This window comes from Abramis brama, assembly GCF_963993115.1.
Source record: "Abramis brama genome assembly, chromosome: 13".
NCBI lineage: Eukaryota > Metazoa > Chordata > Actinopteri > Cypriniformes > Leuciscidae > Abramis > Abramis brama.
Window position 1 is genome coordinate 7480021 of NC_139975.1, and position 27412 is coordinate 7507432.

General features: G+C 38.5%; 1 protein-coding gene across 1 annotated transcript; it reads right to left on the reverse strand.

Annotated features, from left to right (window-relative positions):
* Positions 1–233: 233 nt before the first annotated feature.
* gfra3 (GDNF family receptor alpha 3) lies at positions 234–26516 on the reverse strand. Its single transcript, XM_084133791.1, has 8 exons — positions 25995–26516; positions 17721–18005; positions 14573–14665; positions 14006–14354; positions 8027–8136; positions 7500–7634; positions 6430–6554; positions 234–1622 (listed from the first exon to the last, which is right to left on the reverse strand). Exons 1-8 carry the CDS (start codon positions 26035–26037, stop codon positions 1404–1406), a joined length of 1359 nt encoding a protein of 452 aa, XP_083989917.1. The 5' UTR covers positions 26038–26516; the 3' UTR covers positions 234–1403.
* Between the last annotated feature and the right edge of the window lie 896 nt (positions 26517–27412).

The window sequence follows — 27412 nt, forward strand, 5'->3', positions numbered from 1 at the left end:
GAACTGGCATTACAATCGTGCAGTCTAAGTGGAATAGGATTCTGCGAGGGACCGAATCTTGTATTTTTACTACATAACCTACTGATCATAGTCCTACTCCATCAATGTTTAAGAATAAGTTCTTGATTGAATTCGGTACCAGTGTGGCCATGCTTAGTCTCTCTCGCTTCCATGGACACGCACGAGAGCGAACGAAGAGAGAGCAAAAGAAACGAGATTGAGAAAAAAGCACTGGTGTCAGCAAAAGATTTATAAGAAACAGAAAAAGCATGTGATTCTAGACTGTATGTTTTTTAGTTTTTTTTCTTGGCTGGAGGGTTTGAGTCTCTCCCCGTCTCCGTCTGTTCTTTCCCTTGATCTCTTTTTTCTATTTGGTTCCCATCACGAGTAATTCGTCCCCGTGAACACACAACAAGATAAACAGTTTGTGTTGTAAGCCATTATCTCTGTGAAAGTAAAACAACAGGCACAGGGAGAGGTACCAGGCGACAGGCGTTTGGAAAATGACTTCCTGTTTCTTCCCCTCGGGTTCTAAACCCAGACCGGACTCCGACACCTGCTGTGCGGCCACATATTTATTTATTTAGCGTGTTTATTTCTTTATTTTCGGCTTTATTACTCATGTTTTTTTCTGTTCGTGGACGTGTTTTATATTTATGCCCCTGGTTAGAGTGCGCAGTCTGTGCTGAGTCAAAAAATGAAAGCACATCGCAGATAGAGCAATAAATGAAAAGCGCTTGCATCTGCGATCGGCTCCTCAGCAGGGCAGAGGCGTGTGTGTGTGATTAGGTGTGCGGCCTGACTCTCCAAACATGGAGGAGAGAGAAACGGAAGATTCTGGAATCGTTTTTTTCTCTCGTGATGTCAAGCGAATCACGTACTTACAAACACACGTACATTTTGTCTCATTTCATACAACGACATGATCAGCGACAACAAACACGGCGGGTTTTCCAAACGCAGGAAATGCTGACTGACGGCAATGTTTTCCTGGTTTAACTCACTTTTCTGAAGCACACTGACATTATACAATAGATACATGGTACGACCAAATCATTCAGGTTACCGTCGGCTAACGTCAGTCCGAGGAGTTGTGAATCTTCTGTGTGATTCAAATGATTCAGGCGGGGAATCCCGTTCAGAAAGCGATTCCCTAATGAACAAGCAGCTATATCTATAGCAGACCCTCTTCCCGAGAAGGAGAAAAAGAATGAATGAAAGAAGGAAAGAGGGATAGAACAGTTGTCCGCTCGTTTGGCCCTCCGATCTGTCGTTCTTGTCATCCCTCGATGATAGGTTGTAGAGTCTGGATGGAAGCGAGTACTTCATGAATAAGTGTGTTGGCGTGTGTTGTGTAAGAGAGAGTGAGTGTGTGTGTGTGTGTATGTGTGTGAGTGAGGGTTTTACCCCCAGAAAAGGGAAATCAGCAGCTGAACCGTGATCAGGAAGTGAGGGACGGAGAGGGTGGTGGCCAAGCTGTGGACTCTCCCGGCCTCAGAGCCCAGGTTAGTGACTGTCGCCTTGTCCGAGAACGGAGGGATGACGTTGAACCCTCCTCCGGTTTGGTCTTCTTCCTCTTCCTCCTCTTCCTCCTCCTCATCTTCTTCTTCACTTTCTACCACCTTTTGGAAACAGAGAGGAATGTCTCTAAAAAACAATTTTTCACCTTGTTACAGGAGTGGTGTTCCCGGTCAAAAAAGACCGGCCTACAAAAATGTGGCAAGATTTGTGCCAAATATTGGATTTAATCCTTTTATCAACTTGTTTTCTTTCATTTAGGACAGGTTTTGTATTTCATTTTGGAACTTTTGATCATAGACCTTATTAAGGCTCCGATATACTTAAAGCGAAATTGAAAAACGAACTGTGATGTAATTTCGAACAAAATCAAATCTAAATCAAAATCTAAATCTTTTCCGATTCATTTCTCCTGTTCAGTCCGTCGAGGTCAGACGTCCGCAAGTGAAAACATTAACACATTGGAGAGCTGCTTTAAGGCAATCTATTGTATAAAGTGCTATATAAATACACGTGACATAACTTTACTAGAGTACCGAATTGCAGAGCTCATGCAAACATATCCATGTTCCTATGATCGGATGCTTTTCTTATGCTTTATTAAAAAAATGCTTGCTGATTTCTCATTTTTGTTATGCATGTTTATTTCATTATTGAGAGGAAAGCACGCAGCACATTTTAACTTATTCATCTAAACGCTGCTCTCAGCAGTGTGGACGTCGTCGGATGTACGCTGCTCACGCATTTCAAACTTTATTTTACCCCTAAGCGAAGAACGAAAAAGAACTTCGCCATGAGTGTATCAGGGCCGTTAATCTTAACTTATGCACTATTTTTTGAGGTAAATTAGCACGAGTAACTTTTTCACTAAAAACACTGAGGTGCATCAGCTCAGATCAATGAGGCCTATGATCAAACCGTTCCAAAAAGAAATACACAGCCTGTGCTAATTGAAAGAAAACAAGTTGACAAAAAGATTGAATTCATTTGGTGATAATATAGCATAATGAAAGATTTACAAGGAATTCAAAAGGCTGGTCATTTTTGACCGGGAACACCAAATTAGGTAAAAGACCTTCAACACAGCACAAGGGTTAAGTTGTTGCAACACTTTCGATCAATAGAGTGCAATAGTGCCTTTCCACTTTTTCAGCGGCCTTGGTTCTGGAAGTATTTATCTTTTCCCATAGGGATTTTTTTTTTATAAGCCATTAACCAAATCAACCAGCTTTGAGGTAAATCACAAAATTACAAACTTTGATTTGAAGCAAAAAAGTATTTGAAAATGTAACAAAAAGGCAAAGATACATAAATACATATTAAGTAGTTTGAGAGCTTAGGGAAACTGACTCCAGGTCATTCACAGAGCTTCATGAAAGTGGGCGAGTACTAAAGTGTTCTTTTGGAGCAATTTGCTGAATCATGGGTAATGTCTTTTATATAATGATGGTTGATATCTTCAACAAAAGCATATACCATTGATTAACAACCTCGTAGCTCGTAGTAGGTCTGTCTTTAAAGGCTTATATTTTATTGTTCAAATCAATTCCCCTATGGAGTAAATGAATGGGATTTTTACTTCCAGAACCCGACTGTTGCAGTGTATGGCATTAGTTTGAAGGCGGGTCTATTTTCAGTCTGACTAATGGCAGTTAGAGTGTTTGGTAAAGTGTCTTTTAATTACATTTCCTTTAATACAAAGTAAACAACATGCCAAGTGATCACTGCAATAACAACAACATAGCAGCAACAAACAATGGAAAGAATATATATATATATTGTCATGTGAGCTGGAATTTATTTGATTATTATTAATATTTTATTATTATAACTTATGTATATATATATCCAGCTCACATGACAATCTATGCATGTGTATATGTGTCTCTGTGTGCGTAATTATAGTTATAGTTTATAATATATAGCTTTATGAGAAATATCTGAGGCAAAGTTATGATGTGAACTATGTGAACTGAATCATATGAGAAATAAATGAATCACCTGAGAAATACATTTTTAGAAAAGTAGGAGCAGTACGATGGTGAGTGTTTGTCAGGGAGAGGGACGGAGAGATCGTGAGGGAGAGGGATTAGGAACGAACGATAAAAGAAGGAGAAAGAGAAAAAGAGGTAGCGAGAGAGAGAGAGACAGACAGATGGGTACGAATACATTAATATTAATTAAGTTTGACTGATGCACCGTGCTTGCAAACACCTTTAGTTAATCCGTTCAGAGAGAGAGAGACAGGCCGAGGAAGTGAGAAGCACATCAAGAGAGACAGATCAGGAAAGACGGGCACATTTGGAGAGGAGAGATTTGCTGGAGAACACAAGTGAGAGAGTGAGTCTAGGAAAGAAATAAATGACAGCAGAAACTGAATTGAATCCTTTTTGTCTGTGGGCCCAGATTATCTCTAAGCTGAATGCTGTGGTCTGTGTGTTCTGAGAACAGAGGATGTGAACGCAGTCCAAAGCGAGGACATGGGAACACAAAGACACACAGATCAGAGCAGCATTTCTTGATAAAGTCTGTATGCCTATGGATGCCAAGGGATTATTTGCTTCTCTTCTATGTGGGCAGCGAATACACAATCCATTTTACAATATATAGTCAAGTAAGTGTTGCTATCACCACTGTGTCATACCCTGAAGCGCTAAAAGCTGCGCGGCTATCAAGAAATTACTTTTGCTGGATATTATGCTACTGCTAATGCTAATAACACAGCCAGGGGGTCAGGATTTAGCCGATTCGCTTTAGTACTACACCATTATGCTGTCAAAAAGCAAGCTTCTTTATTGACAACCATTAAAAAAGTAGCCAACAAAATTATTTTTGCAAGAAATATTCATTACAAAAAAATCAGTAGTGTACAAGATGATTTATTCGGATGGTGTTTCTCCCTGAAGCTCTAGTAGCTTATTTGTCTATCAAGAAATGACTTTGGCACAGATATTATGCAAATTCTAATAGCTTGTCAATGGGGTCAAGGTTTGGCTAGTTAGCGTTAACAGTTTGCCTCTCCTGGTAGATGCTATAACTGTAAAAGCATTTTTTTCAGAAGTAGCAAACCAAATAAAACACAAAAATATAAAATTAATTTGATTAATTTGATTATTTTAATTATTTTAGAAGATTTCACCAGCCACTTTATTTATTTATTTATTCATTTTTATTTAATTGCACTCGAGATTTATATATTTATTTATAGGGCCTAAAACTAACTTTTTGCCACAACTGCCAATGACCGGTGACTTAAGAAAATCTACCAGCCATAAATATTTTTTTACCAGCGTTGAAACCGAGATTAATCCTTATTAAAGTTACAAAAGTTATTCAGTCAAGAGCAGTGAGTGATTTTTCTTTGTCTTTTGTTTGATTTAAACTGGACTTACACTGTATGATTTTGGCCACAATTTGGCCATCTGAGACACATTTTTCAAATCCTAAAAGATTCTTCTGATCCTAGGCTAAAATCTGAAGTCTTTGATCGTTAGTTTGACATGTTCACCGACAGCCAATAAATACTACCAGAGGCCAGCTAGTGAGAGCTGTGCAGATAAACCTTACTTCCCTGATCTCAAGAGGCGCATTAGCAACTGACTGCGGTCTTTAGGACCGTAGAGGTTACACCAGTGGTTCTCAACCATGTTCCTGGAGTCATGTTCATCACCACACATTTTGCATGTTTCATTAATCAAACACATCTGATTCAGGTCATCAGCTCATTAGTAGAGTCTCCAAGACCTGAAATGGGTTGTGTCAGACAAAAGAGTGATGCAAAATGTGAATTGTTGGGGGGGGGAATGGTTGAGAACCATTGAGTTACACTAATGCAAATAACTTTTCACTGCCTACTGATAAATGTTTAGAGAAATTGATGCAAAGTGTATAGTCAGTTTCAGATACAGCATAAAACCAAGGTAGCCACAAGACAAATAAAAGATCAGATCCAGTGACGCTGCCTACTAAGCCTCATTGAGTCATTTAAAGTTTGGCGGTTGGCCATAATGAAAGAAAAATAAAGCTGACACCCTCATTCCAAAGCACAATGTAATCTGACTAAAGGGAAGAGCAAATCGATATAGATTTAATTCCTTTCCATGATTGTGTTCTTGAGAGCCTGTGGGTTGTGTGATTATTTCTGATTGAATTGAAGGTGGCAGTTCAGGCAGTTTGATTCGACCCCACAGTGATCTCTTTAGATACATGTGCCATTTGTTTACCATCTTTGCGCATGCCTGAAAACCATGGCATCAAGTGAACATATCCGTGAAATTACCATTTTAAAGTATGATGAAGACCAAATAGGACATCTTAACAAGGTCATAGTGGGTTAGAGGTTGGACCTTTAGGACCTTTAGCATCGTGACCTATTGACTTGGTTAAAGAAATAGGTTTCTTTCAAAGGCGTTAAAGAGACAGAACAACAAAAACACAGTTGAATCAATACAGTAAATTAACAAGGAATATTTTGGGAGCATCCATTACGCACGTGGGAAGCCACACTAAATGCAGAAGGTGGGGATTCTGAACAAGCGTTTTTGTGCTCACTGTTGCGGCTGCTGGGGCGACGGCATGTGACCGTGTGTTTTCTGCAGTGACACGATCAGCCGCGCATAAACGTTTCACTTCAGTTCTCTGATCCATCAGTATGCTCAAAGCGGCAGGACTGCGGGTAAATCTGATGTATCAAAGAGCCAAAATCAAACACAAGGCCAAACTCGTGGGTCATTCGGTTGTTAAATCGAGGCTATTACCACAACAAGAATTAAGAATCAGGTTTATTGTGCTTACAAAGAAATCATCGGTGGAGCTTTATAAATGGTTCTTCTATATGTAAATTATTTTTGAGTTGGCATTGGAGCTGGAGGAGATTGATAGTTTTATGGTGGTTCTGTGTTCACTACTCACTACATTGGGTTCAGGCAGCAGGTTGATGTTCAGCTCATCACGCTGGACCTGAGGCGAGGGGCGCGGTGGAGGAAGGGGCGTTCCTGGACGAGGGGTGGAGCTTCCCATGTTATCAATGGCATTACCTGTCAGGTAAAGAGATCGGGTGAGTTTAAGATTGTTTTTTTGTTTTTTTGACAGTTTTACTTGCTAATAAGAATAGTTATCTGTATCCTATATCCATTTAGTCCATATCCACATTCAAAAATGGACCAAAAATAGTAATGACTATCTCTGGGCATATATAAATTATTGTGGATAGCATAGTTCAGATATTTTTGTCTCAGAAGAATTTGATGAAATATGCTTGAGTTCGTATTAAAATCTTGATTGCAGTCTTTTGAGCACAGTTTAAGACATTGTTGAGATCACTTCTGAAACTTTAGAGTAGGCATACATTACCTTTCAAAAGTTTGGGCTCAGTAATTTTATATATATATATATATATATATATATATATATATATATATATATTATTTATTTTTTTAAGCAGTCTCTTATGCTCACCAAGTCTGCAATTATTTGAGCTAAAATACAGTAAAAACAGTTATACTGTGAATTTACAATTTAATTATTACAATTTAAGATAACAGTTTTCCATTTTAATATATTTTTAAATGTAATTTATTCCTGTTCAAAAGCACAGCATTTACAAACCTGAAAAAAAAAACTTTTGTAAAATTATAAATGAAACTTTCGACCAATTTAATGCATCCTTGCTGAATAAAAGTATTCAATTCTTTAAAAAAAAGAAAGAAAAAAGATTTGTGACATTACTGGGAGTTTTTTTTTGCAGGAGAAGATGATGGTAATGAAATCTCATTTGTGATTTGTGCCAAGCCGTAACTTAAACTAAAGGCAATTGGCTATTTAAAAAAAGAACCCACAACAACTTCGTTTCAATAGGAAAAATGTCATCACAGAAAAAAAATTGTGAATGTTATACCGCAAATATGTCAGAGCAGTGCCATATTTACACTCATTTTCTCTGACATTAAGATGATCTGTAAATGATATTCTGGGATACTCACGCAGGCAGGTGTTGCTGGTGAACATGTGCAGGATACGCAGGCAGTCCTGCCACTGGTTCCCGCTGCCTTCGCAATTACACCACTGAGACACCTCTGTGCTGCTGTTACTCACGTAGTTTGGTGTCATGATGGTACCTGTGGAGGGAGGGAGAGAGGGAGAGAGAAAGAGGGGATGAGAGCCAGCCAGAGAAAAAGATCCCATGCCAATTAGCCCGAAGCCCATCTGGGAGAATCTCCAAGCAGTGTAGTCTATCCACCTCCCTCCACTTTAATTATGTTGCTTCAGGTTGTCCTGCTAATTCAACATAAGTGAAACCCACGACATGAAGTTGAACCCAAACTCCACTGACCAATCTTCCCCGTTACCAATTCAGTGAGTGAACTCACTCCATGAGGACGCAGAAGTGCTCGTCATTAAAAATGTAATATTATTTAAGTACAGACTGCGCAGTGGCGTATCGATTTGTGCGTTTTGTACTCTTCATTAAGCGTCCATTTTTTCAAGGTCGTCCAAGGTGGTTTCTCACCGATGAGCCCAGCGTAGGCCTTGAGGCACACGGCTCCACTTTCCCGGAGACAGCCGGAGGGAGAGACAGAAGACGGCTGACAGTTCTGCTGGAAATCAGCCAGTCTTGACCTGATGGACCAGACAAATTTGAATACAGACACAGAATGATTCAACTAAAATGTATTTCAAATTCTGACAGAGGAAATATATACACAGAATGCATGATCAGATGCTCAAATCAGATTTTTTTTATATATATATATATATACACAGTGTTGTTTGTGAATATTAAGTAGGTAATGTAGGCTAATGTTCACCCTATAGTTGTAACTGGTTTACTGACAAACAAGTTATGTGGGTGATAGCTATATTAGGTTAATTATTTACCAAATGCACGCTTGGTCATTGAACTGCTAATGCTTCTGCTCGGTCTTGAGCCGTTGTTTTACTTTTAAAAAATATTTTTACGCTGCCTCCTTCTGAAATGTTGGTGTTACTGTGGAACAGTGTTACTAGAACAGTGTTTGTTTGTTTATTGTTATTTATATAATATAGTATTTATTACTATTTTGAAATAAAAAAATGTTTCATTTTCCTTTTTAATTTTAGTGTAGGTTTTACTTGTTAGTTAATGTTTTTTTATTATTTCTATTTAGCTTTATTATTATTTTTATTTAAGTTTTAGTCATTTTAGTACTAGAAATTAAACATATTTTATTTCAGTTTGTGGCCAAAGTATAATTTCACATTTTTCAGTTACATTTATTAAGTATACATTTTTCATGTAATATTCATACCTTATTTAATCGATTAATGAAAAACAATTTTGAATAGTAGTTTTAGTTAACAACAACAGCACTGCTTTAGAAATAAATTGGGATTCAGTAATTTAATGAGTGATTAGATTTTTTCTAATGCTATTTCGTAATATTATTTTAAAGGACTGCCTCCTTTGAGAAAACGAACCACGCTAACTAAAATGTGTCCATGCTGAAGGTTAGTGTCTGCATTTTCCAAACATTTCTCATTTTTATCCTTGTTTAAATGCACAGTATACGTGTCTAAACATATAGTATGCGACCTGTTGTCCTTTCTTCCATCCAGCTCAGCATGTTCTGTGCTATTAATGATGCTTAGATAAGCATAACTGCCAGAGACATCTGTTTCTAAAAGAAGATAAAAGGGAGGTCTTGTTCTTCAAGAAGAAAGGTGGAAATTATCATGCTGTGCTGTTATCAAAGCTGAGCTTTGCCTAGTCTGAATGAGGGTTAGAACATCTGATGACAGTGTGGTATGTCAGAATCGGTTACACAAATTGGTTCTTTCAAACAGTTTGTTTCAAAGAACTGATTCAGCAGATTTTTACATCATCATTTGGTCTCTGACATTCTGTCGAGGCATGTCACATGCTTTAAAACATTCAAAGAAAGCGGAAAAGGTTTTTCCTTTGCATTTTTCAGGTACAGAAGACAACATTGTCAAAATGATCCCCGACCACACAGATTTGCTAAAACGACTAAAAACACTGTATTCTGCTGCCAGGCCAGTAGTTGGCGATGTCACTTTGTAAAGAAACACTACGTGCCTGAAGACTGAACACGTAATACGCATGCATACGACGCCACCGTTTTCACAAATTCACGTTTTTGTAGTTTACATGGAGACGATAACAGTATCGTTTTTTTAATAAACTTTCACTTTGAAACCCATTTTCATAAGTTTGCATTTTCAGGCCCCTAAAACACCGTTGTCGTGTAAATGAACGGCCAAAATGCATTAATAGTTTCCGTTTTTAGTTGAAAATTTGTTCAAATCGCACGTTTTTGAAAACGATACAGTTGTGAAAACGTTAATTTGTGAAAATGGTGACGTCGTGTGCAGTCTATAGGCGCGTAGTGTTTCTTTACAAAGTGACATTGCCAACTACCGGCCTGGCAGCAGAATACAGCGTTTTTAATTGTTTTCGTGGATCCGTGTGAACGGAGATCATTTTGACAGCGCTGTCGATTGTATGCGAAAAATGCAATGTAAAAACTTTTCCATTTTTAGAACATTGACTAAAGTATCGTAAAGGTATCCTTAGAAGCTAAATATAATTAGCATTTTCAAATAAATAAAAAAATAAAAAAAACACATTTTTCAATAAATTGCTTTAATAAATGCTGTTTATTAAAATCAACTATGTGTGTTTGAAAATACTTTAAAATAGCTTTTATCATTATGTTTTAATAGATTTCTTATTATTATTATTATCAATGTTAAAAAAAACAGTTGTGCTGCTTAATATTTTGCTGAAAACTGTTATATAAACTGTACATTTTCTTTCAGGATTCTTTGATGAATAGAAAGTTCAAAACAACAGCATTTATTTCAACTAGAAATGTTTTTTAAATGTCTTTACTGTCACTTTTGATCTATTAAAGCATCCTTGACAAATAAGATTTAATTTCTTTCGAAAAAAAATCGCACTGACCTTTAAACATTTGAAAAGTGCAGGGCATTTTCTCAGAAGAGGCAGTAAACATATTTCAGATATGTTTTATTTGTAACATTTCTGGTATTAAATATTTCTGACATATCAGAAATAAGATTTGGTTTGGTTCAATGGGTTGTTGACTTGTGAATTAAAGGGGTCATATAATGGTACATGCACTTTTACAAGTTGATTGTACTGAAATGTGTGTTGGCAGTGCCTGTACACAACCATCATAAAATGATAAAAATCCATCCAGTGTTTTTTTTTTAATCTTCTTATATGTTTCCTCCTGTCTCAAATCAAGCTGTTCGATATTGTGACGTCACAAAATCGACGCCCCTCCCACGATGGCTGATTGACAGCAGCGTTTCAAACACAGACCCGCCCTCGCGAGCGATCTGTCAATCATAGCACGCGCCGACCGGCGCGTTCATTGTTGATAGCTGGAGTGCTGAGTAGAATGCAAGCGGCAACATTCTGATCTGAAAAATGAAGCCTACCCGGAAGTGCGAAAAACTGCAATACATCGAAAATCCGCTAGGGCGAGGTCCCAAAAGCGAGCAAATGTCCATAGCCCCCATGTTAAAATGTCCGTTTTCACAGCATAAATTAATGTTTTTACAGGTTGGTCCCATGGACTTTTATTGTATTTTTCGATATCTTCCGAGTGCCTGACAACCATGAGGGCTGTGAATTTTTTTCTAACTCGTTAGTTTAGATCGTATTTAGATATAAAATGTATGACAATAAGGGCGTGGTTAACTTTGATTGACAGCTTGATTGACAGCTGACAAGGCAGCGCCACGGAGAATGACAACATAAGAAGCGCCATTTTTTAATACAGTTGACATATAATACTACTGTTTCTGTATCATGAAATGTAGTTTTAAGAGTTTTTCAGGCGAGAATGTAGTTGTTTAAAGCTCAAATCTGTGGTTTATTTATAAAGATTTATGAAAATTGTATCAAGTTGTGAGATCCAGTGATGACCGGGCGCTCGGCGCTCATGTACCCCGCCTGGAACAGCCTTTCCTCGGCTAGTCGTTCTGAGGTTTGCCGCTGACTCTGGCGTCTCTGTAGTGGTTAAACATGAGATATAATTCGTCTTGTGCGATCTAACGGGCGATTTTTGGTCTTGTAAATCTATAATTTGTTCCCTGGCCAATCGTTTTGGCTGAGGGGAAGTTTCATAACTTTATAAGCTATTTAACTTTACCGTTGTATGGTTAGACTAGATCGAGCGCTGACTTTGTATGTTTGACTGAATTGTTTGCTTTATTTGTATAGCTTCTTGTACCTTTTACTTATACTTTTATAATAGCTAATATTGATAAAACTGAAATTTAACAAAAAGAGACTGGGTTGAGTTTTGTCATTTTAAATTTTAATACAACGAATATGATCTGTAATGTTGTTTACTGCAACATCTGTTGTTTAGTACAAATGCACATATTGCCTGGACCATATTAAAATGTTTAATATTTTTATATTATATTTAAAACGAAAAGAGGCAGGTTTGTGTTTTATATTTTGTTTTGTTTTTATAAATGGGCAAACGTTATGTGCAGTGAATATAATCAATACTCGCTGCCTGAACCACATTTGCGTGGCTATAATAGCCGCTTTCCGACCGGAGGAACCTTTTCACAGTTCCTAGAACTATTGGCTAAAGTACCCGGATGTCGGCGTGTTCGCACCGCAGGAACTAGGAACGATTTTAGTTCTAGGAACTCCATTTGTAGGAACTAATTTAGGTCCTACTTCAGAGTAGGGTCTAAACCAGCACTATAGGAACTACCCGTGACGTTAGTGTTGCTGATTGACCGAACGCACGCGGAACACCAGCACCCGCCATTTTTAAAACAGCTAGAATGTAAACACACAGATTATAGCCTATATATTTACTCCATAAACTAACTATACAAACATGGAAAACAGTGATAGATGGGTCTCTAAACCTTTATGCTGATGAGAAAATCCAACGCAACTTTGAGGGGACCAAGCCAAACATGATTATGTATTTCTGCCCAGCTAGCAACACTGGACATCAACCACACGGCATAGGCTAATAACCTTTTTTCATATACTGTCTAATTTCTATAACAGTTCTATCTAATAACATATTAAACAGTACTGTTAGACAGATCGCTAACTAATAAACACAGAGAATGCGAGCATTGTTTGCTCTGGCGTTCTCAGCGCCGCCAAAATAAAGGTCCGTCGCGCCGTCAAAATAAAAGTCACCGTGCTTGCGTCACTCCCTTACCCCTCCTACCAGTTCCTATGGCCACTTGGCCAGTGCGAACGCAAACAGCAAAACCGAGTTTGGGGGAGAGTAGTTCTTAGAACTGTTTAGAAGTGGACAGTTCCTAGAACTAAGTTCCTATAACTACTTGGTCGGAAAGCGGCTATAGTTTAAGATTTCTTTAAATGAAAACGAAAAGAGTTAGTATGGTGTTTTATAACATATTTCGTTGCCTAAAATATACACACAGAGATAACCGGAGTAGCAGAGCGAGCTGAGTGCGCTGCGTCAGAAGGTGGGCGGGGTTAGGATTTCCCAAGATTTTCCAAGATGGCGCCGCCCATACCCCCCATAAACGGCTTCAAACCCGTTCTTCAGAAAGTCTATGGGTGACGTCACAGACGCTTTGTCCATATTTTTTACAGTCTATGGTAGAATGGCGTCTAACGATTGTGGTGTTCTGTTCTTGGGTGTAATAACGAACACAGCAGTCATATTGATGATGTTTCTAAATCCGTACAGCTGAAGACGCAGTGGCTGAGTTTGTTTTCGAAGGGAATATTCCCCACGATCAACGTCAATGCTGTCATGTTTGCGCGAATCATTTCACCAGACTGCTTTACAAACGAGGGTCAGTATAAAGCTGTTTTTGCTAAGAAGCTGCTCCTGAAAAAAGGATCAGTACCAACTATTCGTGTTCCTGCTGAACCTCCAGAAGAACAAGTGAGTGTAACGTTTTATTGACCTTTATATTAATCTTTATATTAATCTTTGCAAATAGCTTGCACGCTTCACGATGAATGTGGCTATTTTTACAATCAGGGTACATTATGGCATGTTTTCTATGTACGACGTTATCAATATAATTCATAATCCCACGTTTATAATGAACGACAGCAGTCTCATTTATTGTCAGAGAATGTCCGTAGACGGGCTCTCGTTATTGTGTTATTGTGTTACAAACGGTGTACACACAGAACAGAGGGGCGGGGTGAGCAAAGCTCATTATCATTTAAAGACACATGCACTGAAACGGCGTGCTGAAAACAGAGCTGTTTTTGACCAGGTAAAATGAGTGTTTTCTTACAATACTAATGAGAATTTTTAATTAAAGTATATTACAAACTTTTAATTTAGACCCTAAAGAATCATATTAGCTTGTACAAAAATGACATTATATGACCCCTTTAATAATTCATCCAATTAAACGGATTCATTGAAAAGATCCAAATGTGATATTTATACTGTGCACAACTGCTGACAGACACGTATCTCACCTGCACAGGTTGTCTTTGAGGCAGTAGCTCTCCAGATGAAGGCAGTTGGGCTGTCCGTCTCGCTCCTCATAGGAACAGGAGGGCACGATGGTTTTTCTCCTCCTCTCCCCACATAGAGTATCCGAACAGGGGCAAAATAAGACACCAAAGCTGTACTCCTCGGGAACACGCTCCAGGAACCTCCGCAGGGCCCGGTGGCATTTGTGCCGGTTACAGTGGTTGGTGCCAGGTATGATCTTAGTGCAAGCTAACGCATACTCAGAGCGCAGGGAACCACACTTCTCGTACAACCCGCAGTCCTGAGCTGCTTTCAGACACTGGTTCTGATCCGTCAGAGGAAGGGACGACACTGAGAAAGAGGAAAAGAGACTTTCAATTAAGTGTCCAAATACTTTTTGGGGTCTGTATAAAGCCTTTTATATTACACACACAAATACAACAGCAAGACAACAAGGAAAACACTATTAAACACAAACATACAGCGATACACGCCGTCCATCATCACAGGGCATTCAGCTGTGGAGGAAAACATTTTATTTGGTCGTGTCACTGATGTGCCTGCAGTACCTGAAACTATTGAGGCTAGTTTTGATGTTTCAGTATTTCTCACAAGTTCCAGTTCAATGTCTTCATATGGGGACGTCTCGATGTCATCATAACCTGCAATGCATACACACACACACAACTAGAAGACATCAGATTGTTTGAGGCTAATTAAGCACACCTTATCATTAGATTTAATTAACAGCAACGCATATAATCAAATCAGAGATTATGTAATATTTCCTTGATTATGATTCACTTGGTTCTCAAGGATTTCAATAAAAGAGGCCAGTGTTTGTGATATATGCATTTGTTAAACTGACAGTCCACAGATTTAGGGGTCTGGATCGAGACACAAGATAAAATAGCGATGAGTCTATTTGTATCACACAACCCTGGGGACGCCGCATGCCAAGATGAGTGAGTATGAAACACACACACACACACACACACACACACACACATGCCTTTACTGTATATTTGATCTTGTGGGGACTTTGTTCATATCTATTGTTTATAAAATAATATATAAGGATGAAAAGAATAGAAGTTTTAAAATTGGCATGTTTGGCATCTTGTCCTATTTGTGCTACATAAATCATTCACTTACATTGATTGCACTTTATTATTTTATGAATTCATTATTTATTTTTACAATTTTTATTTTAAAATGAAACTTTTAACTACATTTTTGCTTTTATTTCTTTCTTTTTTTCATATTTCATAATTTTTTTCTTTCCTTTTTATTTATTTTCCTTTTTAATTATTTTTTTTTATTTTTACTTTTTAATTATTTATTTATTTAAAGTCCCCCCTGTGGTGAATTTCAAGCTGTTAATGTTGTTTATGTCAATGTGGAGTTTTTAATATGCTTTAAGTCAAACCATGTGCAAATTCATAAGTCAACACCATTGCTGAGTATTTTTACCATTGCTGAGACTTTAAATGTACTTTTTAAATGGTTTTAAACTTAGTTTTATGTGTCTATGTAAAGCACTTGCATGAATTACTGCTGTGTATGAAATGCACTACAGTATATAAATAAACCTAAAGTCTATCAGAGACTTAAGAAAACCACCTAGCAACGCCCTAGTAACCACCCAGAACACCTTAGTTACCTCCTGAATACCCTAGCAACAACTTAAACTGCCTTAGTAATGAATTAGCAAATACTGGAAAATTTGTCAGCAAGCACCACAAATATTTTCTTCCATAAAGTCTTGTTATAATTACTTAACACTTAGCCTAACCCCCAAAAACACATTTAGACATTTCACAAGCCTTTTATTTTTGTGTTGACATCCCCAGAAGGAGGGTTTTGTCATGTTGTGATATCCTTTTGGGGACATTTTCTGAAATTTTGGTTATCAAAACCTGCCACACACACACACACACACACACACACACACTCAGACTCTTCAAACAAATGCAAACTGGCAGAATCCCTTGTCATCTTGTTCGCGCTGACACACACTCCACATTTCAATCTATGGAGGCGCTACATCAAGTGTGCTACATTCACAATTACATGCCTTGCGTATTCTGCCGCAGACAGTTTTCATTTGCAGGAGAACACTTGACATTTCCACTTGATGTGTTTTAAAAGCACTTATTTCTGAGATTGCCGATCAGCCCGGGCCCTTCTGGCCCCTGCGGCCCCTGCGCTACACTCAGACGCATGACGAGTCCGCTGCTGGAGAAGCCAGGGATTAGTCAGCATTTACAACAACTCTTGATGAGTCGCTGTGGGAACCCATCTTCCTGTTTCAGAAGATTTAATATTAATAAGCCATATTGGGTGGGAATATGGACTCGGAATCAATTAATTTTGCAGCCGTGCCTTGACGATCCCCCGGACGTCATTCACCAGCATGCCGTAATCTCTTTTGCTCATGAGCAAACACATGAGACGGAACCAGACACCCTCGACGGAATGAAGCAAATTCCGGTTCCTGCATATATGCGTCTGTCCCACCGAGCGTAATGAACAGATGAGTTAACAGCGAAATTAATCACGATACCACTGTCAGTGAGCCAGTCGTTTGTTTAGTGTCTGACTGGGTTTTATGCCTCCTTGCCATTTCATATACATTACTGTGCAGTCATTAAATGCTATTACTGCCTAAATCTAAATCCTCTGGTAGCTCACTCAACACTCTCATTAAAGCATTTTGGCATGTCCTGAAAGAACATAACAAACGGCATTCGGTGAGATCTATGAGTTCACTGTTTATGACCGGCAGAACAAAGGCAGTCATTTTGAAATTGATTAACTGAATTCTTTATGCATGATTTTTTTCTGGAGCTACCTACTCCCTCTTATACTTTCTTATTCGCTTTCTTTAAACCTGCTCCTTTCATCATGACATTCACTGGTTTGGGAATTGCTGGACATGAGCTGTTCAGTCAGAGAATATTCTTGGGAGTCTTAAAAAAAAACACATGAAACTGCATTTGCAATGCATTTAACTTCATTAAATGGAGTGAAACGCAATAATCAGTATATGCTTCTATATATTTACACTACCATTCAAAATTGTGGGGTTTGTAAGATTTTAAATGTCTCTTATGCTTACCAAGGCTGCATTTATTTAATTAAAAATAAAGCAAAATAGTAATATTGTGAAATATAATTACAAAATACAACTAAAATATTAATACATTTTTGGATTGTTTTCTTTTTTACTATAATTTAATATGTAATTTATTCCTGTGATCAAATCAGTGTCACATGATCCTTCAGAAATCATTCTAATATGCTGATTGGATGCTCAAGAAACATGAATTATTATTATCAGTGTTGGAAACAGTTGTGCTGCTTAATATTTTTGTCGAAACCGTGGTGCATTTTTTTTCTTTGATAAATAGAACAAGTAAAAAAGAATTATAAATAAATATATATATATATACTTCTAGAAAATATTAACTCAAAATAATTATTGATCATTCAAATTGGTTTTATAGCCGTTTTCAGAGGAAATATTGGTATAAAATGTTTTTTTGTTGTTGTTTTTTTAAGACCCCCAGAACCTCCTTTGCTGCCCCCTGGGGTCCTTGGAAGGAAACATTTTTAAATTAACCAGGATTTTTAATGAGAAAAAATAAAGGGCAAATCCAAGTGGTTGACAACAGTCACCATACGCAAGGTAAACGCTCTCTCAGACACCCTTACCCTGTGGAAAACGGACGGTCCAGTAAATGCTCAGGCACTGTTGTTCTACGCGAGCCCCTCGCTGACACTTGCATTCTTGCAGAGGCTGAAAGTTCATGAGGTTGTTCTGGGCATCGACGCAGGCCTGCCGTGCCTCCAGACCCAGGGGAGCCACCGCCTCCTCGTCCACACAGTACTCCAGGTGCCGGAACGGTCGCTTACACTCCGGCTCTGATATACATTCCAGTACAGCCTCTAAGCAGTCCACAGTCCCGGGGAACACCGGCACCACAGAGGGAACAGACCCTGGAGGATAGTGGGTAAAGGCAGTTTTTGAAATCAATTAACCAAGTATTTATTAACAATATGCTTTACCAATGAGCTAATTTTGCAGACAACATTTGGCAACAGTTGTGAGCAGGCCCAGATGTAATGGCACATTTTTTTTGTGTTTTCATACAGGCTTTTTCACATTTTGTACATGATGTTTCAGAAAATCCGCAGTGGAATGTATTTAAACATCATAAAAAGTCTTACAAACAGCTGAGATGCAACATTCCGAACTGAAAAGAGAATCAGTTTCTGAATTTGAATTGAATTTTAGCAAACAGGATGTGGAATTGCAGTCTGAATTTGAATGTGAGGAAGTAGAATTAAAATGAATTGAAATTCAAAGAGGTTTAACTGTAACTTTTAACTAGAAAAGTAAAGTTTGCCAAGTCGAACTTTGAATGTTGGCTGTTGGCTGATTGAAATGGAACCACTACAGTCCTACTGGTTAATAAAAACAGTCATATTGGCCAAAATATTTAATAAACGAATATGCAAAGGGCCAGGGGAATATGTAGGACTTTGTGAATGAGTGGCGTTCCAATTCTGTGGAATTCTGATTCTGTGTGTGTCTGGATATGACACATTACAGTTTCTGGATTTTCTCTGTAATACATCACAGTTATAATATCTGCATTCTAGACACACAGAAAACATTCTGACAGTCAGTGACCATGTAAAAATGGAGATCAAAGTCCCTTAACTTGCACCCAAGGGCTGAATTAATAATGTGTAAAATAATTTAAAAGAGACCTCTTCTCTGAAAGGGAATTTGTCGGCTCGCAATTGCAGTGGGACAGATAACTTAAACGAGCAGAAAATCTTCATTCACCAACTCCATACATCAAGAGTTTCAAGCGGAGTCCTTGACAACAGACACTTTGTGCTTTGTGTCCGTTCTCAAGCTCAATCCTGACAGACGTCCTCGCCATCAGCCGGGGTCTCGGGCTGACCTGAGGGGAAACTGTGACAGGGCTGTGTAATTTCATGGCTACGTTTGCTGTTTTTCATTAAGTAGCAACAGAAAAAGTCTTGCACTCCTGTAGAAGCATGAGACATATGTTTCTGTTCCTTGTATTTCTCGCCCCTGACCCCCATCCCCCTTTGTGCCTGTTTTCCTTCGCAGCGGCAGGGACTGTAATTGCACTAGGCCTCATTTTAAAGCGTGTGGTGATTGAGAACCCACGGCTGTGGCCGGCAGACTAAACGCTGGTCATGGTTTAGGACTGCACTACCACAAAATAGCATCTCCTTCCACAGCTCATGGAGCGATGATCCATGCATGAAAGACCATCGACTGCGGCGGCCCAAGTTAAACAGACAAGTAAACACACTTTGATCTTTCACATATATGGTATACAGTTCAATATTGAGATGTTATATGCAAGTTGGAATGTAAAGACAGGTGCTTGTTCTGCCACTGTTTCTTTTTTTTTCTTCTTATGGCCGGTACACAGTGTACGATTTTGGGCTGTCCCAGGCGAAAGAGGACCAAGCGTGTCGATTTCTGTGATCGTGGCTTCTAAACGTTGGTCCTACGTTGTACAGTGAGAGAGTTTCAAAGACGGTTTCTTGCGACCAAAGATAGCCTTTGATAATTTTCTGACAGTATCGTAAATTTAGCATGATCATCTCGTTTGCTGCTTCGACCTACGTCTAGTGACTAGCCAATAAAAATGCAGCATGAAATAGCGTATTGATCTACACGACATGGCGCTAAAACTTAAAACTACTCACCTCAAGCTCCATTTGCAAAATTGCCATGCCAAGTTGGCCTCTTTTCCCTAGCAATGACCGTGTCCATATTCTCCTCTTTCGCTTCCTCCTCTTGTTTTCAGGTCACATAAATACCACACTTGCCAAAGTGCAATTCTTCTTGCTCTATTTGTTTACCACTAGTGCATGCCGATGATGTTTTATTCCTCTATACTAACTTGCGTCGTAGCCTACGATTCAATAGGTGTCATCATCGTACAGTCTACATACATGTCGTACCCAAGTTATTAGATCCACGTCGTACAGTGTTATTTGTAATGATCTTATAGAATTGCCGAAATCGCACAGTCCATAGCAGGCATTAAAGATGAAGTGTGTCATTGCTGCACCTCTAGTGGCACAAAGCAGAAATGTTTTCAAACAGGTTTTCCATCTGCCCTCGGATAGCCACGCCCTAAACTCACACCATTGGTTGAGTCAATGCTGCTGTGTTGTTACACAGTTTTCAGTCAACCACTGAATGTCTTTACACTGCCTATTAAGATTGGATTCGAGAAACATCATGAAAATGACAATGTACAAATTCTCAGTGACTAAAAAAAGGCCCACTGAAGTGCCTTGAAATGTACAGCGTTATTCAATGTGTTGACATAATCTGAGACAGGAAGACAGGGTGGGACATATCGAGCAGCTCCTCCCCTTTTTTTTAAATAGCCAATAGCGTTTTGTTTATATCACAGCTCAGCCAGAGCTGTTGAGCTTGGTAAAGCCGCATTTGACAGCTTAGGACAGCCACGGTCTAATAGATTTCCCCTTTAGATTTAATATTAAACTGTTACTAAAGAAAAACAGTGAACGTAATCATGCTGAGGATGTGTAGTTTAAAATATAGCATTCTGTGTAGAATTCAAATGGGTCCGATACGTTTTATGGTCTGCGCAGACTTGCGCATATGATCCGCTCTGTGCTATCGTGTCTCTGGACCTGAGCAGACAGTGCGCACTGAGGGCGGCAGTGAAACCAGACTTCATTCGCCCCAATTGAAGCATAATACACTGTCTGAATCATTCCATATCCCCTATATAGTGCCATATGTTCACCATTCACCATGTAGAAAAGAGTAATTGTGTGAACAAGTGACCGGTTTTAGCCGCAGCTTCAGCCTCTATTTATAATGCAGGGGGGTGGTGGGACGTAATGATGTCATCAAAATCATTGATCCATATTCGCGGAAGTAAGAGACTTTTAAAAAGAGAGTTTTAAATACATATATCTTCTAAATGCTAAATTTTTGTGTCATTGTTTTGGAGCACACTAGCTTATAGATAACCATAAGGTTTATCAAAAAAAGTTCAAAAAACTTAATTTTGATTTCATGGGGACTTTATTAATTTTTGTGGTTAATTTTAGATGTAATAATATTAAATAATTTATTTGTTTGAATTAATAAATAATCCACTTTTAATATATATATATATATTTTTTTTTTATTATAATAATTTTTTTTATAAAATTCATAATAATAGAGAATTTCGGTATCATCAAAATAATTAATGTGTGTCCGCAGTCAGCACAGCACCAGCTGCTACTACAGATAGACGGAACTACAATGAAATAGAATAGAATGTAAAAGTTTTCAAGACATGCTCATGGCATTAGATGCTGAAAAACAGCGAGACACAACGCAACAGCATGCAAACAATTAAAAAATCTAAAAAGCATACTTGGTGAAACGCCCCTAAGTCTGCTAAATGTATTGTTGTTGACTGTAGACCAGTGAGAGACATATCATGATCAATGATATGAAAATTTAGCAAACAATATTTTGACTTTCTGTCTATTCCATTTTTACTTGTCTGTCTTTAAATTATCTCCATTTGGGGGCTGTTCTCAGCTAAATTCATAATGCAATTAATTAAATTAATGCAAACAATCGTATAATTCATTTGATTTAAAATTGTATTGTATAATTCTAAATTATATTGAAGGAATTCAAAATCCAAATTATAGCATAATAAATGTTTATATACTATTATAAAATCAATACATAAAAATATCTGAAATATCAAATTGTTGTGTCTTTTCCTTTTTAGAGAACATTGAGCGATTCAGAGAACGAAGAGTGCACAGAGGACTCTAAAAGTGAGTGATGAGCAAGAAAGAAACGGAAAGAAAGTAAGTAAACAGAGTGACAGACAGCAGACGCCTCACACAATAGGAAACCGTCTCAGTATGGAGGCTGATGGCAATCAAACACATGCTGGCCGGGTATTACGAGATATGTGTGTGTGTGTGTGCACGCGCACTAAAAATCACATTTAACAAGTGACAGTGATGCACACACACACCTTGAGGCTTTAAGTCTCCTGCACACACTGAGAGGGAACGACAGACGCAGTTTCTGCAGTGAAGCTCAGCTGTACAGGGGAGTGAAAGAAATAAAGAGGTGAGTGAAATAGAGAAAGACAGTGTGAGCGCATACTGTAAATCTATCCTTGTGTGACCGTATTTATGGTCGGTGACAGCAAACCGGCTCCAGCTGTCGATACACGCAAGTCTAACGTGATTAACTAATCAATGCGTACAGTGGTCTGAACCTCTGTGGTAAACCCAGCACCACTATATCAAGATACATATCAAGAAAACGTCTGTTCTGTCGATCCACACAAATCTGAAGAATCCATCAGCTAAATTACAGCATGCCACATCTCAGGGCCCAAACCAACAATTTAGACAAATTACTCAACAAAAACATACACAAACAAAACCCTTGTACCCATTTAAAACAGTGAATGAGTGCGCTTTAGCACTCACATCTAAAAAAAGAAGAAGCCATTAATGCTATATTTAAGTGTTTTTCTGACAGTAAATACACTCGTATTTGCTATATAGACTTTCAGCAAGCTCTGTTATTTGCTGCATTGAGGGTTTTGTCAAATGTGGGTCAGAGCTCCGTATCTATTCACTATTGGTGACACGTCACATCAAAGCATGACGGTGGTATTTAAAGAACCGGGTCGGATGGGCCCGTCTGATTGACACTGAGGAGAAACGGAAGACAATCCGAGAGCCCCGGGAGGAAGGAGTTCACAGCAGGGACGTGATGCTGAGACGGTCCTCGATGCTAAATCACAGCGCTCAGCTCCTTTAATGAAAATTGGCTACAACATCATCATAAAAGCCGTGTGCGAGTGGAGCTCACGCACACACGCGCTCACACACGCTCTCTCTGATTCTGTCGCTTGGCTTGAATCTTACAGTCGAGGCGAGAGAGTCCAACACCATCTGCCGTCACTGTGTTTGCCTTTCCAAATCCTGGTTATCAACAAAACACACACGCGACCCTGAAAAGACCCTAAAAGTCCCCTCATATGTGAAGAAAACATGCCCGGAGGGAAGATTACCTTTTTGTTAACCGGCCCTGTGCGGTTTATTTAAGCAGTGTTCTATACGATTCCCCTTTGATTTGCTAAAAATGGCCGTGTAATTAGACTGTCCCTGGGTATGTCCTTGGTTGGGATGCATCTGAGTGCATTATGGCATATTTTTCTCAATGCAATTAGTATATGCGCTGACAAAGCCCTGTTCACTTGTGTGTGTTAAGCATCCCAATACATATCTTAACTTGTGCAGCTTGTGCTTTTCCTAAAAACCTAATTTGGGTAAAAGCAAGCATGAGACGAAAGCATTATGCCAGGCATGTTTTTCCCAGACCTGTCAGCAGCTGTCGCTGGCAAATGAGTCGAAGCTGCCAAAGTCCAGAGTTGCGCACGCGTACCTTTTCCCAAACACACCTGGGCACACGGCTGGCACGCACTGGCACATGCGCGTTTCTGCTGAAAGGCCTTCAGTGCACCCTTTTCAATGTGATGACGTGTCTCCGCAGTTATTATCATTGTAAAGCTTTTTATATTTTCATTTTCAAAAGACGTGTTTGTGTTTTATTACCTTGGCATTAAATTCTAATACAACGGATGGAGGAGTGATATCCAATTTGACATTTTACTCAAAAGTTCAAAAAGGGGGGCTTTCACATTGATGCCCTAGAAGAACCATTTTTGGTTCCCCAAAGAACCTTTTACTGAGCGGTTCTTAAAAGAACCATTTAAAAAATATTTTTGTACTTTAAAGAACCTTTTGTGGAATGGAAAGGTTCCAATGATGTCAAAGGGTCTTCGTGGAACTTTAGATGCCAATAAAGAGTGTTCTGACCACCTCTGGAGATTTATTGGAGCTAAAGAACTCAAAAAATGCTGTATTTTCAATTCACCAATTTAGAAATTCACCCAATAATGACGACTTCTGCTTTTGAGAACTACGCGTCCATCTGAGATTTTGTATGTTTGCACACATTTTTCCACCTCAGGTCGCCTCTTAAAAACATATTCAAGCAGCCAAGTCTTTATGCAAATACACTGTGGAAATGAAGTCTTTTTGCCACTTGATCTCCATCAGGGGGTCCCTATGCGTTTCGTGCGGCTGATATACGACCCGACCCCCAGGGATACACACAGCACGAGCGAGCACATCAAATCTGCAATCATTAACACAGCTAATAAATAAACCTGTCGATCAGCGAGCGCATTACAGCGTGTTCTCATGGCACCAGGGTGCGACAAACACCACTCATGATGATGAATGCCACTTGGGCTACAAAGCACTTGCACTAGACAATTGCAATATTGCGTGTCGTCCCAGGTGGGGAAAGAAAGTCAGATCCCTCAAATGCTGGTTGCTGTGCTACGGGAACTCCATGGAGCTGCCCTTTACCAGCCTAATCTGTCTCTGTTTGTATGTGTGTGTGTGTTCTTGCCATCACATAATTAGGATAATATTGACTGTGACAGATGTCTCATTTTTGTTGACAGAATTATATTTTTAGTCCTGGTCTGTACAGATTATCGAGCTCCTGAAATGTTTGAGATATTAAAACTATTATGCTGGTGTGATTGAAAAGTGTAAGAAAATAAACAAATAAAATGCATGTAATTGACTGAAATAAAAATCGCACTGCTCTGTTTGGCTATTAAACGCTCGATTTCTGATTGAAATGTAACTGTCTAAAACAAAGAAAAAAAAAGCATGATATTATGATAAATTGTTAAAGTATTACCAAAATGTCTAACACAGTATGCTACATTATAATAAGAGTGTTTCTTGAACGCCATTTCATATTGATAATATATGATATTAAAAGTTAAATTATATTAAAAGTTAAACTCTTTTAAGCTCTTTATGTTGGTTTTACTTTTACAACATAAAGGGTTCTGCTATTGTTACAAGCCACATAGAATTCTGTTTATATTTGGGATATTCTTTCTTAAGAGTGTACGGTGCTTGTTAAACACAATGAGCAAGTACACAGATATGTGTAGGGAGTGACAGACACATCTGTTCTGCTCAGCGTACAGCACTTTAGAAAATCAAGCCCTTTCTATTGTTTCAGCACAAGCACATGGCACAGCGGTCCCCCTAAAACACACCTGTGCAATCAGTTCCATGCAATTGTAATTTAATCACTGCTGTTCTGGCTTTTACAAATGTTCTTGATGCAAAGCTATGTTGCATGAACAATATAATGCATGCACAATGTGAATCTCTGTCCAATATACATGCAATGATCCACAGCATAGTGTGTCCAACTGGTAGAATTTATTGTGTAAGATGCACTTTTGTCTGTGATATCTATAATGCGTATTCTTCTAATTTGTTATTCTTCTGGGGTTTTTTTTATTTTATTTTTTTATTTTTTTATAAGAATTGTAGTATGCTTTGTAGTCTGTGTCTGGCTGTCAATGAGCCCCAATTTCCTAACACGCAGGATCAATAAAGTACACATCTATCCATCCATCTAGCTTTTTTCTTAGAAAATGTACAATACCAAGGTTTTATTATAGTAACAGTCCCATTTAGTTTGCCTTCTTAAAACAAAGAGCCATTCATAAAAAAACTACTCTATCTATCTATCTATCTATCTATCTATCTATCTATCTATCTATCTATCTATCTATCTATCTATCTATCTCTTTACGTTATATGTAAATACAATTTATCACAGTTATTCTAACAAAGTGTATTTGCAGGCAGCTCTACAAAATAATGACATGCACGTTGTTCATTAACTCTGTACTTACTTATGTAAATATGTAATGTAAATACTTTATGTAAATATACTGCATAAACATGGTCATATAAGTGTGACCCTGATGTGTCGAAATAAGCCATGGAGGCTGTTTCTAAGAGTCTTACCCTTAATGAAGAACAGATTTAGAAGTATTCCCAGAAGGATCATGTCGCCTGCTGCTGGACGGTGATGCTGCTGGGGAATCTCGGGGAAGCGCGTCTGGAACCCCCGGATCGGTCCGACTCAGTCCGACCCACTACATCCATACAAAAGGACCACCGTCCGACTGATAGAAATCTCCAAAACGACGTGTCCGAAAATCAATTCCAAATACAAACTTGTGCGATATCACAAGCTTTCTAATGCGTAAGAGGAAGTCCGAAGAGCAGACCAATGATTTCATACAACAAACGAGGCAATAATTACAAACTGTCAAATGCACTAGCAGTAGATGTCCTTTATAGCCTACTCATCGGAGTCTTTCTAAAATAATCCCCGATTTAAGCGAGTACCACCATGATAGACGCGTAACCAAAGGCGCGCGTCAGATGAGCCAGTGTGAGCATTAGTGCGCATCAGTTTATTATATGTGAGCGCGACCCCAGATGCGTGATTCCTGCTGTCCCACAGCACAATGTGCTCAATCCAGTCCTCAAACTCAGCGGCGAATTTTACATGCATCTGCCTCGCAGTGATTGGCTCGGGCATTCTCAGGCGCATCCATGCAAAATCCCTGACCAGCCTTCTGGAGAGCTGGGTCGGTCCTCCTATAGGCTACAGAAATTCAGCCTGCGCTGCAAGCATTTAAGTTTGCAAGTGATTCTTTCAGCAGTAGTGAAATGTTGCAGCGATTAAAAAAGTAAAGTAGACTGGTCAGTCAAACTGTGCAATCTTAAAAATAAAGCTTTTAAAACGATCCTTTTAAGATCCAATTAGTAAATGGTTCTTAAATAGTTCATAGATTTATTAAAGGATCAAGAACCATTTTTGGCTGTATGGTTCCTTTGAGATTAAGAAAGTTTATTATATTAGCATATTTGCGAAAATTCTAAAGCTTCTCCTATGGCTGTGTAAACCACTGTTTTGAGTGTAAGAGGATATTTTATAAAAATGTTTGTGATAACCTAATGTATTTGGGTTAATTTAATTATGTTAAAAAATATGTGTGACTTGAATAAACCCAGTCAGTTGGGATTTTTGGGATTTTAAAGATCACTCACAAAACAATATTTAACAGGGAAGCAATACAGAAATATGGGAACAGGCGAGACTTCATCGGGAGAGTTCACAGGGTGTTCTGTTTCAGTTTGTTTACAAAACTCCATATTGAAAAATCCCATAAGGCCGTTGAACTGTCCAGACCGTGGATACTATGAACACAACACTGTTAGAACTTTAGATTTTGAAGTTTAGTTGGCAGGACAACACAGAGATGCCAAGGCTGTACATTTGTTCCAATTTCAGGAATTGCGAATTAAACTTTAATGAGAATTTGATTTGTCCAAGTGGTCTGACTCCAACAACTGGAGCTATAATCAGGAGG

Bases quoted from the DNA above. Each gene is read 5' to 3' on its own strand.
- gfra3 (XM_084133791.1), bottom strand. From the start codon at position 26,037: ATGATCCTTCTGGGAATACTTCTAAATCTGTTCTTCATTAAGG. The intron at 18,006-25,994 runs GTAAGACTCTTA...ACTATCCTCCAG, and splicing joins AAATCTGTTCTTCATTAAGG to GGTCTGTTCCCTCTGTGGTG. The intron at 1,623-6,429 runs GTGAGTAGTGAA...TGTTTCCAAAAG, and splicing joins TGCTGCCTGAACCCAATGTA to GTGGTAGAAAGTGAAGAAGA.